At 36.6% G+C, this 12,775-nt stretch overlaps 1 protein-coding gene across 1 annotated transcript in view; it reads right to left on the reverse strand.

Moving 5' to 3' along the window:
* Positions 1–206: 206 nt before the first annotated feature.
* WDR25 (WD repeat domain 25) overlaps positions 207–12,775 on the reverse strand; it is a 55,891-nt gene continuing 43,322 nt past the window's right edge. The window contains exons 4-6 of the mRNA XM_009998005.1: positions 3,288–3,458; positions 809–949; positions 207–428 (exon numbers count right to left, since the gene is read on the reverse strand). Coding sequence (XP_009996307.1) covers positions 207–428; positions 809–949; positions 3,288–3,458 — 534 coding nt within the window. The remainder of the gene's footprint in view (positions 429–808; positions 950–3,287; positions 3,459–12,775) is intronic.

Raw genomic sequence — 12,775 nt, forward strand, 5'->3', positions numbered from 1 at the left:
GAGCAAGACCACTACTTTGCTCAGCAGGTAACCACAAGAGCATCATACCTGCATTATGAAACCATACACTTGGAGGTCACTGAAGAATGACAACAGTCTCTCCTGCTTACAACACATCACAACACGACTTCACATTGCTTACCGTGGTATATTACCCATGCCTTTGACAGACTAACAGGAGACATCCTGAAAAATAATTCTGCTTGTTATTGCCAGATCTTGATTTCTCCAGCCCAATTACATGTTGCAAGGAGCGATGGCAAGACTGGGTGAAACACTGCACTCACACAAGCTTCTTTATGTGCAGACAAAGTGCGAATAATTCTAGCAGTATGATAGTTGTAGAAAAACACTTTGCCATCTGAACTTCCTGTCACTAAAAGTGTTCCATCCGGAGAAAATTCACAGCCCACTGCAAAGCCTTCCACCTGTGAAAATCAATAACAGTGTAACTCCAGATGCTGTTTAGAAAAGCTCATTGTAATATACTGAAAATGAATATAGTACCAAAAAATGTGTATCTTTAGATAAATACGTACTAAGGGCTTCAGGTGTTCATTAAGACATAGCTATAATAGAAACTTATTTAATCAAGCTTTTAAGTATTCATAAAGTCTTCTAATAACTATTTTCTTCAGAGTGCATATGATTCAAAATAGACTGGTACACGGGAAAGCAAATGAAGCTAATTAGTATCTATCACAGATTTTTAATCAAACACTATTAGCACACACATTAAAAACCACAGGTACTTTGCTATCTATCTTTCTTCTAGACTTGGATACTAAGTTCCCAGTGAAGAAGTTACCTTATGTCCTTCGTATCTTTTTTTTTTGTTGATTCGGTAAGGTCGCTGGGCAGAAAACAAAGCCATGTAGTTCCCATTTGTCTGAGCAACAAACACAGACTCTTTTGGGTGCAGAGTCAGACTTGGGCAAGTGTAACGCTCCTGAAAATAATTTTAAAGAAAGCTTTGTTGAATGAAACAAGATATTTGTTTAAATGAATCAGGTTATATTTTGACATATTTGAAAGACTGCAAAAAGTGAGGTATACATAAGTCATCTCCAGTGTGTACATTATAAAAAGATACTTTACTCATTACAATCCACTGGAAGTCTTAAACGAAGAAAAATATCAAATCAAATCTCCACTCTGATTTCCTAGATACTGACCAAAATCCCATCTCCCTCTGAACCATAATTATACTGCAGAACAGCTGCAGAAAGGTAACTCCAACCTCATGGTACTCAGTCATCCTCTTCCTGCCCAAGGAAAACGGAATGTTGGATGTGAACGTGAATCCTCCTCTCTCATATCCCTTTATCCATAGTCATACTGTGCAACTTGTACAGTTCTCAAATCCTCTCAGTCCTGGCCACACTGACAAGAACAGAAATCACCCCATTTAAATAGACACCTTCCCTCACACACTCATAAAAAAAAGGGGGAAAAAGGGATCATTATTAGCCTACTAAGTCAGACATTCCTTATGACAGCAATTTGCCATGTAGACCGCTGCTGGCTGTAAATTCATAAATATCTACAAAAGTTAATAACACTTGGCTTTATTCTAGCGTTCCTATTGAAGACTGAATTAACATTACTTTTAAAACTTTGCATGGTGATTGCATCAGAAGCCAACTGCTCTCATAAGGTTTCCACCAGGTCCCAACCTTTTCTAGCTTCAGCCTAACCTAAAGACACAGCTCTGAATTTTGATGCTATTAATGCAAATGAAAAGAGCTTTGGCTGTAGAATGCACATGCATGTGAAGGACACCAGACTGACAGTGTCCACTGGACACCACTGGCTATGCAGTGGAGTGGGATGTGCAACAAACTGTTTTTGTTACGTGTTTTGGAAGTGATGAACTGGGAAAGGCATCCCGGTTATTGTAAGGGATTGGGCACAGACACCGTAACAGAGCTAGGCAGTGTGCCTGGATAGGAGTGGGCTCCGTGGCAGAGCACTGTTTACTGCTGGGAAGAAGGTGGATCTAACAGTAAGGGGTCAGAAAGCACAACACAATCCACAAGAGCACCATGATGTTACACTGGATATACTTAGGTTATTAACTTAGATTATTTTAAAGCTCGTAATTATTCATTTGTCAATGCTGACAAGCAATAGATCAAGCCCTGTTGGGATTTAATCTGTTTGGAGAGTTCAAATGTTCTCTTTCACCTTGAAGGGTTCAAAGGTGAAATTAAGAAAAGTGAATCACAGTTTCCAAAATCACCACCACAACTTTGCTTAGTCAAAGTGCAGAAGAGAGGGAAAACTGCCCGTTTCAGAGATGCTACCAAGGAGGTAGGCTGGGTGGTATTTTTGTTCATTTGTTCAACAGTAGATAAGTAGAAAAAAGTCATTTTATTTGTCTTTTACTCCTTGGTAATGAACCTGACTTATCTATATTATATATAAATATATTTTATATATAAATAATACATTATACATATATATATATATTCATAGCTCTTCTTTTCCCTATTGCCTATCCAAGGTGTTGATAAATTTAATATTGGACAAAGACATAACTGTGAAAATTAAACATGAAACAATCACATCAGATCATTAACTACATGTCCTTGTCAATAGAGAACTGTTCATTTCAGTCCAAAAGCACCTCTACACAATCCAATCATATTATATTACATAGGATATTAGACTTGGGCTTTCAAAAAAGACCCAAGGAGTTAAAATTATCAATTAACATTCTTGGTAATCTCCTTTGAAGCTGTCAGCCTTTCTAGACAATTTAGTACATTAAGTATCTTGCCTGGATAGATTACTGAGAGAAATACTGCACCTGCACTGATAAAAGTAAATTTTGCCTCTGTGATTACGCTGTACAAGATATATATGAATATATCAGGTTGCTATTACTATGCAAATATTAAACTCAATTTGCCAATAGCCCTCACTGCAGCAAATGAAAAATGTACAATTTGCTGCCCTAGGAAAAGTGTGAGAAAAGAAACGTGGCACTACAGCAACTACTGCCATGCAAGCTAGAATGACACAGCAGTGACCTTGGCTAAATATAGCTTTGATGTCAGTGAATGAGACAAATTTAATACTTTTAACACAAGACCTATGCAGTCTTCAAGGTCATTTTTTCAGAATAAGTGTTTTTAAAACATAAAGAAAGCCCTCAACTTACATTAAGCGCATCTTATACATCATGTAATGATCTTACAGAAAATCAACTCTTTTTTTTTTACAACATTGACAAGTATGCAAGACTGACTCATGATCCAAAGGATACTAGTTGTGAATCTTACATGAAAAATCTGATTGGAGATTTTGGCAGCACTTTGGAAGTCCCAGGCAATAATGGTACGATCGGCTGAGTCCCGACTTACTGCATCTGTGCTTGTGAGAAATTCTCTCCCTTCAGGGAGAAAGAGTATGTCCAATGTCTGCTGTACTGCAGCTTTGTACACTTGTAACACCTAGTGGATAAAAAAGGTTGTTATCTTTCGACAGATTAGAACATGATAACCTATGCTTTATCTCTCTTTTTATTAATAACTATCACCCATAAATTATATATTATTTTAAAATGTGAAAAATAACTGATTTTTAAATGTTGAAGCACTACTCTATTAATAACTTGTTAATATATGTAAAAAGTCCACACACAGGAAAATTAAATGAGATAAAAGAAAGCACCAGTTTGTACCATTTGTATATTATATTTATATATACATATGTTATATTGTTATAAATTCCCAAGGAATTAAGAGTTAGCTTGAAAAATACTTTTAAAGAACATGATGTTGTGGAGCTTGATCTATGCAAACTCCCTTCTATTTCATTAACTCAGAGCACTCTGAGAATCAGTCTGAGGTTCTCTCCTTCCTCCTTCCAGGAAACTTCAGAAATTTAATTTTTTTTACTTTTTGGTCTCAAAATGTTCAGGTAGTCACAGAGCCAGGGATAGGAAAGGAATTAAGTTAATGGGGAACTGGCACTTAGAGGTATGACAAGGACATGGCAGGAAGTGAGTATTCTTGTTGATCATTCTAGACTTAATTATAAATCAGTGTTTACAAGTGGGGCTGAGTCAACTTGATGATTCAAGGCTCTCCCAGCCCCATGCTGCTCTGTGTCATTGCTTAACTTGCAAGTGGTGAGACCCCAGTGTCAGGGCCATACAGCAAAGGAGCAAAACTTGCATACTCAGTCAGAAACTGCCTACAAGGCCAACATGGGCACACTCAGCAGAAGACTGCCCCATTCACCCTGCAGAAGATACCTCAGTCCCATTAAGGATTTGATCTGAAAACCTCTTCTGAAAAAAGAAACTCAACCCCAGTTTGCTCTTTTAAAGCACTGCCAGAGAGGAGGGAATGGGGGTGACAGAAGCGCTAGTGTCAAACAGCCAGGATCCTGCCTTTGTCTATGGGGATTCAATCCCATACCTCCCACCTCATCTGCCTGGAGATTGTCCTGGCAAGAGGCAGTCTCTGATGCTTCAGCAGAAGCAGAGGCTTTTCCTGTCACTGCTGAAAGTGCAGGGCACCAGGGGAATAAAGTCACTGATACTTCAAAGTATGCAGATTAAATAATGTGTCTCGTCCACTAGTTCCCATCATATAACAGGTGCATAAGAACAATTTATAAAGAAGTTTGTGATGTAGAAGGAAGCATCCATTGTCTCCCCAAATTCAAAATCACCAATGGTCCCAGTTCCTCTTCCAAGCCTTATACCAAAATGGGTTGGATCCATGCAGAAATGGGTCCTCAGAGACAGGATTCTGAATATTTTAGAACCCTGTGAGTTGGATCTTAAAAAGTAAGAGATTTTGAACTATTCTAAGGAATATATGAATTATTTGAATTTCCTTTCTTTCTACATTTCTTCTTGAAATTCTGCATTTATGTTGTCTACTTGCAAATCAATATCTTTGCTTCTTTTTCTCTGATTTGCCTACAGTGAAGAGAAACTTCAAGGCAAGAGGCCAGATCAAAGCAATCCTCCTCTCTGAATATGGTGATCCCTAAAACTAGGACACTGGAAGACTCCTAGTTATTAATATTTAAAGCTCTCTCTTTAAGATGGTTAAAACACAGCAGTCTGCACTTCCAACACAGTGTTCAGAGGTTAGTCCCTCCTCTAACCTCACTAGAAAAACTGACAGAGCAGAGAGGGCTTGAAGTATTAACCTGAAATGGTTCCCAACTCTGTGAGGCATTTCAGTGCCTTTTACCCCCACCATAGCACATCACTACTGACTTCAGGGACCAGACCTTTTACAGATACTGTGAGCACATACATTTTTTAAAAAAAATAATTTTCAGGTGCTGCAGTGAAACATCCTGGATTATATCTCTGTTTTATACTTTAACCAATAAAAGTAAAATCATTTTGAATATCACACACAACATGAGAACATCTTGATTTCTTGCCTCAAACTCAAAAATCTACAGCTGTTTGGAAATGTTCACAACTAGCTGATCCTGCTCTAGGGTAGAGATATACTAGATGATCTCCTAAGGTCTCTTCCAGATCTGCTTCCTGGGATCTCAGCATGTAGAAGGATGGCATCAGCAGCTGTACCAAATGCTTGTGACAGGCTCTGAACAATACACAGTTCAGAAATGTGATGTTTGCATTCAGCAAAGAACCTTGGTCATGCAAGCACCCTACACACCTTCTAATAACATTAACAAGAGGTAAACATGCAGACTCACAAAAATTGACACACTTTTCTGCCTGCATTTTTAAGATAGAGCATATACAAATCTGTTAACTTGCTGTTGTCAGATTTTTCAGCCTAGGAATCTGCATGATATACAAAGCAATTAAAATTTATAAAGCCAAAAGTGATATCTACGTATATATAGCCTCCACTTTGTCTATGGAAAAATCACCGTGCATGGCTATTTCTCTACTGAGAAACGGAAAACCACACAGAAACCTGTCAACATTAGGAACTGCAGGAAAACTGAAGTTAAATGAAGAGGAGGGGACACAAAAGGCTGTACCGTCCCAACAGACTAAAGGAGGCAGCTACTTAGCAGCAGGCACCTTCACAAATGTGGCAAGTCCCAACCAGACAGTTGGGAAGCTTAGAGAGCAGAGAAGCACTAATATGTAGAAACAGGGAAAGACCAGTTACTGCCAGGAAATGAAGAAGAACAACATATAGCAATAGAAGTTAATAAATTCCCAAACAGTGATTCTAGGCAATAATTCTTTAATATTTTCGTATTTTAAAGATGAAACAAACTCATACATGCAAAGCATCTAAAAAAAATCTTGTGAAATGTATGTAGCTGCATATTCATACATCCATTGCGTCTGACATTGTTACTTGGTTAGGTTTAAGCTTGAGACTTGTTTTTAATATGTTTTTGGAGTAACAGATATCTCTCAGTAAAGAAAAAGAAGAGACTGTGAAGTTAGTAGTGTGAAAATACTTCTAGTTTTTGCTGTAAACCTGTTGGGCTCTTACATAAACTGCTGCTATCAGTGTAAACATTTTCATTGCTAATCATTAAATATATTTATATATAGACTATATGATATATATTTAGACTATCTAACCAAATTACCTGTGTATCTTAGCTCTGCAATGTAAAACTGTCTACGAAAATCTGTGCAAAAGACCACCTTTTTCCAAATGTTTGATACATATCTCAGAAAAACTATGCTGTTTTAATCTTCAAACCACATAGTAAGAATTGACTCAGAGAACAATAAATTAATACTTTGAATAGCAGCTGGGAACTTGACATACATAGTATTTTATTTCAGCCATAAAGATAGCTTTCAAAAATAACTAATTGCAACACCCCTGCTCAGAAAAGTACTCATAATTAAACCTGCTTTGCTCTACCTTAGACAATTATTTCATGACATATCTGAGGAACTTGCTTTGGGAAAGCACCAGTTTCCCTACCCTGCTAGTTTTAGTTTGTTAATAACAGCTCTTGCTCCTTTTCTATTTGTGGATTTATTACCCATAAGCATTGGAAAACCACAGTCCACTTCTTCAATCTAAGCATTTCCTGGACATAAAAGAATTAATTTCAAGGGAAAGTGTAATAGTTTTTGGTGTCAACACAATCCAACACAATAATAATAATTCTTCACTAAGGTAAGAGTTCATGGCTGCAGGCATCCAACAAGAAAGGTAATTTATGCAAATTAAATCCATTTCAAACAGATTCTTATGGTTCTGGTGATATGAAAAGCATGCTGTGATGCTGAATTCAAGGTACATATATCAGATGAGTGTTCTACAATACTTTGCTGCATAAAGTACATGCAGTGCCTGGTATTTTGTTCCTCAGGAAAGCTCAAGCCTCCAAACAAGCAAATCAAAAGGAGCTGCTGCTCACCCCAGCTCTGTGCTGGTCACCTATAACCTAAAGTCCCCTCAAGCTTTATGCAAGTGATAAGAAAGAAATGTACTTTTATATGTACTGAGCATTAGGAAATAAGGTCTCAAGACAAATCTAACAGGACTACAGGCAATCTGGATGGTCATGAAATAAAACCTTGATCAGTCAATGCCATGGTTTCTAACCTGTAAAATGGCCCGTTTTTTATTTCCACTTCTTGTCCTGCCTTTTCAGACTGAGCATTTCAGCAAGAAACTGCTTCTTCTTACTGGCATGATGAGTAATTAATGCAATGGGAAACTGATTTAAGTTTCCTCTGTGAAACAGTACTACAACTATACTAGTAATAAAAAATACATTTTTACTTAAAAGAAAGCTGATTTTGCACAAAATAGAAGCATTTTAATCTCCTATTGTCATCTACTAGCCATTTGTGTTCTATATGTGACCTATATTATTATTTGCTTTTTAGGAACATGTTCACAACAAAACCACAACCAATGACAAATCCAATTTACGTCTCTGATCTCCATCTGAAAGTAAAATGACAATTTTAATCAAAACACAATATCATAGACAGGAAGATGAAGCATGATACAGTTTTATGTTCTTTTGAAGTATCTTAACATAAAACCAGTGTATTTCTTTTTATGTTATTGAAAAAAATTATTTTGCTTTTCTGTTTTTTCCTGTTTGTAACTGCTGTTTTCAGACACAGCTCAAGATTATTGAGGGGTCTCGAGAAAAACTAAAAGGAAATGGAGACTGATTAAAATGAGTAAGTGGCTGAGCTTAATCTGGTGTTAACCCATAAGATTTTAGGTGTGAACAATGTACACTGTTTTTCAGACTGCTTGAGAAGGCACATGAATCCTGCAATAGAAAGCACCAACCATTAGCTAGAATGAAAAAAATATCCTTCCATCAGATTCTTTGTTTACAATTATTTCCCCATCTCAAATAGGATAAGAAGTGAAATCCATATGTAGGAAACAATCAAGGACCATCAAGTTACAGAATAGCTTTTCTATGAGGAGCAAGAGTCAAGAACTTTCCAGTGCAGAAAAGAGACTATCAAGGGAAATATGAAAGAATTGGGAAAAAAGTCCAAGCAGCATGAAGAATGTGAATGGTTTCTTCCATTATAAGAATCGAAGCTCCAAACTAGCAGAAGGCAGCTTCAAAACAGACACAGATGCTTCTTCACATAAGTTGATAAGATCCTTACTACAGGATATTGCAGGTACTAAAAAAAAAAAAAGGAAACATAAAAACACAAAACAAACAAAATTGCCAAACAAAAAACCCAAATGAACATAACCAAACAAAAAAAAATCAAACAAAAAACAAACAACAAAAAAAAACAAAAAAAAAAACAAGAACTACCAATTTCACAGTGTGAAAACTCAACAGAGCCAGGAAAGACAAAGACACACTCTGTAGTGCAGCAAGTCCTCAAACTGTAAGTCAGAAAGGCTTGAGTGACCATTGCTGGGAATTGTGATGAAGAAGCTGCTGTGCTTTCATATCTGTTTTTTGAAAGGCACACCTGGCTGCTGCTGAGGGTGTAAGCTTTCTCTAGAAATGAGCTGAAATTGGAACCACTGCTCACCAACAGATCTTCACTCAGTCACTCACACTGCAGAAGGAGACACGTTTTCCTCCTGCCCCTTTTCAGTCTCTCCAGGGGCCCCTGCTCCCAGAGCGATGGTATGTACAGACAGGTCTCTGATTCTCATCTGCAATACTATCAAATGAAGCTTCCAAATGAACACAACAGGGCTCCTCACGTCTGTGTTACAGCCACACAAAACATTCCCACACACTCAGAAAGGGTCCCTGAATGTTAACATTTAAAAACAAATGGCATTACACTAGTACAAATGTACCTCACCATATTTTTTTTTACTTTTTGGCCATAGATTCCGTAAGGATTCATCTGGCTGTAAGAAGAGTAACTTTAGTTTTCAAAAGCACTGAATAAATCATCTTATTTTAATTACATTGTTCTTCCTAATACCAGCCGTACATGACAATGTATTGGCTGTTTCTATAGAAACAAGAAGAGCAAGTAGCTCCACCAATTTCTACAGACTTTTTTCATATTTCTATGCTATCCAGAGACAAACTCATTAGATCTCTTAAAAAACATGCTACTTAAAATGACTGCATCTCATCTGAAAGAAATTGCAATAGAATGTTTCCAAGGAAACAAATGCAGTGTACATGCACTCTAAATTTATTATTTTTTTCAAATGTTCTTTAATGACTTAGGCTGATTTTTTTTATAAAGTCAAGTATGGAGAAATAGCTCAACAACATAAAGAGCATCCCTTTCCTTATTTTATAAATCACAAAGCTATAGATGATGGTTGCAACTTTATAGCTAAACAATTTTCAATCAGAATAATAATCAAAGGTGGGGGGGGAGAGGGAGGAACCCACTGTCATTGCCCTGCTTTGGCCTCTGTTAAGAATGAAAATTTTGCAGTGCATTTCTAGACTCATTTTTAAAAGCTAAAAAACAGCTTCCAGCATTTCTCTATGTAATTAGTGCTATAGCTTATAAACATCAATTTCAAGAATGGGAATTTCATGTAAATCTTCAAATCTAAGCTTTCCTTAAATTTGTCTATCAGTCCAACAGACTGTAGTAATCTCTTTTGAAACCTTATTTATGTCCTGACAAAACTTAATAATTGCAAAAGTCTGGACCCTTGTATGCATTTTTCCTCTTCCCATTTCAAGTAAATCATTGCTATATTTCCTGCATGACGTTCTCTTCCTTTTTTTTTTCTTTCTTTTAGTTGATTGTGCTAGCATGATATTTCCAGTAACAAACATTTTTTAAATGCTCCATTTGGAGCTGTTCCTGAAGCAGTTCACTAAATTTCTCCCAGCTAGTTTCCATTCTTGAAATTTCCCCTTTAGCTGTTTTTCTCATTTTACAACACTTAGTTTAGTGCCTGTCTTCTTCAGCTTCTCTAATTGCTCTATCAAAATCTGAAATCACAGAATGACATCCAGTAAGCTTCATACAATCAGACTTTGTTAAGACTTTCATTTATCCCTATAACTGTAACTAACCTTTCCTCAAAAGTCTGTGGGTGTGTCAGGTCAAACTACTGGGTCTCCACTTCCTGATGCCCTTCCTCTCTTTTCCTCCATGTTTAACCTAAGCCGTGGATTTGCATTTATGAAGGTCTAAGAGCTTCAGATACTGCTTAAAGATTGGAGCCACAACCCTGTCACCTTCCACTCATGCCCCCTCCAGAACCATGGTGCTTCCTTTGTCAGGACTTGCTGTCCTGACAGCTATAGCAGATATCTCTTGCCAAAGCTCCAGTGGGCCTCAAGTGGTTCATGAGACTGAAGACACAAACATCAACAGACGAGATCAAAACCAGAGTACATCCAACAGCTGAATAAATTATTCTTCTGTTTTTAACAGAGTCCAAAAAATGTTAGTGATCTCCCTACCTTTAGAGTTCCTTGCATTTCTGTATGCACATGACAAAGAACCAGTTCCTGAATGCTTACATAATGTTAAGACTTTCATCAGTCAAAGCAGAATGTAAATAAAGGTAAAATTTGCAAAATGCAAAAAAATAATTACATGGCTAAGTTTAGAAAATTCAAATTAATACATTCAGATGCAAGTTCTTGAGCTCTTTACGTCCTTTCAGTAGAGCTAATAGCATCCCTGCTTCACACTATGCAGACCTTGTGAACACATGTAAATAAATATTTTCAGTTCAGTTTGACAATTCAGATATAAGAAAGTTTAGCTCCTTTACAAGTATTGTCAGTGCAAGACAGTTGCAGTATTGTTCTGATATTACAACTGTGTAAGCTTGGGAAACCAAATTAAAAGGAAGAAAAAAAAAAATAGCCCTAGTCAGAATTTTGTTTGTGAACACAATTAAGTCCCTATTGCTGAGCTAAAAGGATACAAGTCTCAATCCTTTGTTCTCTTTGGTACTTCAAGGAATATTGAAATTTCAGCTAGATTAAGTGGTTGGAACATACATTGTTTCCTGTCTGAAAAGCTCATACAGATCATTCAAAACAGAGAGTGTCTGTGTTTAATGCAACTGGCTTGTGCTGAACACCTGCAGAAATTCTTCCACAGATCACAGAAAGAAATACTTCTAAAATATATAACTACTTTAAGGTCTCCATGTTATTGCACAATTCTTTTAACAGGACATTTTACAAGGTTTTTTCTAGGTTCAGCTCCGAGGTCCAAAGATTCCCATGAGGGCTGTTCAATGTGATGCTCTCTCCTTAGTTGACACAACAGATTTTTTTTTATTTTTTTTTTAAACATAGCAGCTTGCTTCCAAGTTTTCTGGTCTTTTCAAAAGTCTCTATAATCATTCTCCAAATGTTTCATAAATTTAATCAATCTGCTATCCCACAATATAAGGTTTCCAGAATAATCTCTTTGCCACAGACACAAAACTAGGCTCAACACAAACAGAAAGAAATACCACTATAATAAATCTCTACATGCTACTCAACTGCATCTTTTATTCCTTTTTTTTTTTTCCAGGATTTGATTACCTGCCTCTGCAATTTTGAGATGCCTGTGTACTTTACATTTCACTAAGCAGTTAAGAGGCTGTTCCATACATTCACTTCTCTGAAATATATTGTTTAGCTTTATCTTGAAGATTTTAATTCCCTTATTGTTCTTTCATTCTTTACAGCTACATCTGAAATAATTTTGCTTATTTGCTCAACAGAACAGGGATAGCAATAAATGTCTTTCAAAATCCTCCTTTTTGTTTTTTTATATCTGTCTTTCTGATTAATACCCTACTTTATATTTTTCAATGTTTTAGTAGTTGAAAGACGGCCTCAAGTCTATCTTCATGTATTTTCTCTGGGACTTAGAAGTCCATTTTTTTATACCACATTGAATAAATGAATAAATATGAGTAATTTATGCTCATCAGTTTATGCTCCTCTTAAAAATTATTTGCCCATCGAAATCAAAGTAAGATTTCAGAAGTAGTAACTTGGAAAAATACCACTAGTAGCTCTTCTACATCATTTTCATCAGCAGAAAGCACCAATGTGGCACAATGGTGTAAAACAGCCCAGACGTGTAGTTAACAAACAAGTCACTAGAATTAAAATATACAAGACCATCATCTAAAGCCAGGCTACTGGTGGTTTTATCAGAAAGACATAAGATATGAATGAGTGAGCTATTGAAGTCTACAGTTCAATGGTATAAGTTTGCTCCCTTGCCTTCTTACAATGCCTTTTGCAAAGGCCAATACCTCACAAATTGCACATGGCCCCTTTTCATCAACTACCACAACCTCCATCTCAAGACATTTGACTGCTTCTCACCGCAATAATGCCCCATATAAACTATGCCTCACATATCAACTGACAGCTTGGC

This window comes from Chaetura pelagica, unplaced genomic scaffold (genome assembly GCF_000747805.2).
Source record: "Chaetura pelagica isolate M959 unplaced genomic scaffold, ChaPel_1.0 scaffold354, whole genome shotgun sequence".
Taxonomy (NCBI): Eukaryota; Metazoa; Chordata; class Aves; order Apodiformes; family Apodidae; genus Chaetura; species Chaetura pelagica.